The 3,739-nt window shown below is 46.6% G+C and overlaps 1 protein-coding gene across 1 annotated transcript; it reads right to left on the bottom strand.

Annotated features, from left to right (window-relative positions):
• Positions 1-2,058: 2,058 nt before the first annotated feature.
• On the bottom strand, positions 2,059-3,030 carry LOC123239255 (olfactory receptor 13H1-like). The gene has a single exon (XM_044666508.1). It carries the CDS (start codon positions 2,989-2,991, stop codon positions 2,059-2,061), a length of 933 nt encoding a protein of 310 aa, XP_044522443.1. The 5' UTR covers positions 2,992-3,030.
• Positions 3,031-3,739: the final 709 nt, after the last annotated feature.

Genomic DNA, 3,739 nt, shown 5'->3' with positions numbered 1-3,739 from the left:
CCTCTCTCCTCTCCTCTCCCCTCCCCTTCTTTCCTTTCCCTTCTCCTTCCCTCTCCTCTCCTCTCCCTTCCCCTCTCCTCTCCTCTCTCCCCTCCTCTCTCCTCTTCCCTCCCCTCCCCTTCCTTCCCCTTCTTTCTCCTCTCCTCTCCTTTCCTCTCCCCTCCTCTCCCCTCCCACCTGAGCAGAAACCCTCACACCCAAGATGTTCAAGTGGAGAGGGACCTGAGAAATGATCTAATCTGTCCCTCCCATTTCGTTGGTGAGAAAACAGATGCCCATAGATAGAAAGTGATTTCCTTGCAGTTGCTCAGCTTAATTGGAGGCTGAGACACCTGGAGCCTGTGGTCACTCAGCTCATTTATTCCAGAGCTAGGACCCAAGCCTACTCTCCAGCCTAAGTCCAATCCTCTTTCTGCTTTAATAGGTTTTCTCTGATTTCTTCCCTTCTACCCTTTTCTCTGGTTCTTATTTCAGTCTGCAGTTCACGATTGAGGTGGTAAATACAGCTTCATCCATTATCTTCCAGATTAAAGATTAAAGATGAATCTACATGGAAAAAGAGCATACAACACAGGAGACAGATACTCATGGGTTTTTTGAGAAGCAATTGTATCTAGTCTTTAATTCATATAAATATTTAACAATTTTATTTTTACTCAGAACTTTGATGGAAAAAAGGAAGAAAGGGGGATGGAGAGAAGAGAAAACACAGTCCTTACCCCTTGGAGTGCATGACTCCCATATCAAAAAGAGAGCCGCATATGAGGAAGTGCACGTGTGGAGAGGAGAGTGACTAGAGAATGCCCGGAGAACCGAGCTCAATACGGAGAGATGGTGGGAGAATGGAAGCTCCAGTGACTGTGTATGAATGAGTGCACCTAAACCAGGGATACTCTGCATAGTCCCTTCTGTGGGCACCTCCATATTCCTCTCCCTTTACAAGAAAGTCTCATCGGAGGGAAGGGAATGGTATCCTCCATGCAGAAGATCAGAAGATGCCCTTCTGTCTTGTCCTTCTAGTTCCAAATGGACCTGGAGCACAAGGACATCATCTGAAGAATACAAGCCCTTCTGCATTCTGTGTTGTTGGGCATTCAATCGTAGGTACTTTTTTTAGGAAGCAAATTGCCTATCCAGCAGAGGGAAACCATGAGGCTGAAGGGACTGGATACCATTTATGGGAAATGCTTTTCTGTGCCTTTTCTGATAGGCTAATATAAGGGAAGGAAATTAGAGAAGTTATGTTTCATGTTTGAATTTTTCTTCCTCTCGGGAACCCGGGTGCTAGTGTGGTGTTTGGAACCTCTAAGGTAGCTTGAGAGTTAGCTTCAGTGCATGTGATGATGCATCCTTTCTTAGATTGCCAAGGCGACATGTCTTCGGTGGCCATTGTATAGAACTCTGTCCCAGTTACACTGCAGCGTTTTAGAAAATCCCAGAGAACAACCTGGGAGCCTGGAGACATTTCTCTAAATCTGGACACTTAGAGAGTTATAAAACTGTGTGTGTACCTTTAGACCGAGCAGAAGCACCGCTGAGTCTATATCCCAAGGTGACCGGGGAGAAAGGAAAATAACTCATAGGTTCTGAAATATTGATGACAGCTCTCTTGTGGTGGCAAAGAACTGGGAGTTAAAGGGATGTTCATCAGTTGGGAAATGGCTGAACAAGAGGCATATGATCGTGATGGAATACTGCTATGTACAGGAAATTATGGACAGTGAAATGAGTAGAAAACATGTTATATTCAGCTACAGAATTAAAGTTTGAAGAATAACTTGTGAATGGTCACCTCCAAAGAAAAAACTGAAAAATAGAAACACTAAAGATGTAGTTTATATATGCTGTACACACATAAATATATATGTGTGTTTGTGTGTATATGTATATATATGTATTTTTTTTTGTCAAGCAATGCCTTCTCTAGTGTGGGGAGGCAAGGAGGGAGATACTTGGGAATTTTAATGTAGCGAATAAAAAAATTAATTAATTTTAAAATGTTACACTTTTATCCATAATTGGACCCTCATCTTTGGGGTACAGAAAAAAGATCTTTTCTTAGGGGATCGTCTTCTCCCCACATAGTTTCTGTAAGGCCCCCTTCACATCCTTGTTCCGGAGGCTGTAGATAAGGGGGTTGAGCATGGGTGTCACAACACCATACAGCATGGAGATGATCTTGTCCCGGTCCCTGCTGGCCTTGTCCTGGGGCATCATGTACATGGAGATGGCCGTGCCGTAGAAGATGACCACCACCGTGAGGTGGGAGCTACAGGTGGAGAAGGCCTTCTTTCGACCTTTGGTTGAATGCATCTTCAGCACCGCCCTGAGGATGCGCCCGTAGGAGGCAAGGATGAAGGCGAAGGGTAGCAGGAGGGTGAGGAAACTGGATGCCATCATAAAATATTCATTGTACCTCAGATCGTTACAGGCGAGTTTGATGACGGCCAAGAGCTCGCAGGAGAAGTGGTTGATGATGTGGTGGCCACAGAACTCTAGTGGTGTGGCCAGGGTGGGTATCACAGTGAGGAGAAAGGCTGAGACCCAGGACCCCACTGAGAGCTGGACACAGAGCTGCGGATCCATCCTGACCGAGTAGCGCAAAGGGTCGCCAATGGCGATGCAGCGGTCATAGGCCATGACGGCCAGCAGGAGGCACTCCACCACCCCCAAGTAAAGGCCAGCACACATCTGGGCCAAGCACTGGCCCAGGGAGATGATGGGAATCGTGACTAAACAGTTAATGATCATCTGAGGAACACTGGCTGAAGTGTAGCAGATGTCCAGGAAGGAGAGGTTGCTGAGGAAGAAGTACATGGGCGTGTGGAGGCGGGCATCATAGTGGATCAGGAAGAGAATGAGGACATTCCCCAGCAGAGTGACAAGATAGGACCCCAAGAGCAGGAAGAAAAAGACGACTTGAGCCCTGGGGTACTCTGATAGCCCAATCAGAATGAAATAGGTCACCACTGTGTTGTTTCTTCCATCCATCACCCGCCTCTCTTCTCTTTCTGGATCACCAAAGCAGAAGAAACATGTCGTTTAGCCAAGTGGTCACGACCAACATTTTCTCTAAAGGTCTTTCATTGTAGTTCTCTCGTGCCAAGGAAGGTTTGAAGAAGCCTTCCGTGCCTTAAGTGCTCACTAGCTGCTATGACCAGATCAGTGAATCACTTTCTGGGGAGGACCTTCTCTCACATAAGGAAGCTGGTCCCAACACCATTGTTGAGCTTTGGGCAAGTCATGCATGGGCAGAGCTCAGCAGACCACGGATGGCAAGAATGCCACACGTCCTCATGTCAGATTAGGGGAGGCAGCCCGATGCAGCAGAAGTAGTGTAGAGGGGCGTCTTTAAACCTGACCTTTGAAAATGAAACGCAGCGATCAGTCATCACCTGTGCAGTGCCTGTTGTGTACCGGATCTGCTCGGTGCTGAGGCAGAAAGACAGCACTGAAATAGTGCTTTATATTCAGTCCCAGGGGGACAAATAGCAACTGACTGGGTGACTTGACTTGGTCACCCCACTCCCCCCAGTAGCCTCAGTTTTCTTATGTACAGAATAAAGAGGTTGGACTAGACATTGATGTCCCATCAGCCCTAAATTTACTATTCTATGGGTTTATTGGAGTCAAGAAATTATAAAGGAACAGGAGTAACTCAGTTTTTTACGTCTGTATTGACAATGTACTAAGAAATGTCAGGGCATCATGGAAAGGGCGCTGATCTGGAAGTCAGGAG

The sequence above is a fragment of the Gracilinanus agilis genome, chromosome 3 (assembly GCF_016433145.1).
Source record: "Gracilinanus agilis isolate LMUSP501 chromosome 3, AgileGrace, whole genome shotgun sequence".
Classification (NCBI taxonomy): Eukaryota; Metazoa; Chordata; class Mammalia; order Didelphimorphia; family Didelphidae; genus Gracilinanus; species Gracilinanus agilis.
The sequence above is the reverse complement of the archived record's forward strand: the minus strand, read 5'-3'. Positions and strand labels throughout refer to the sequence as shown.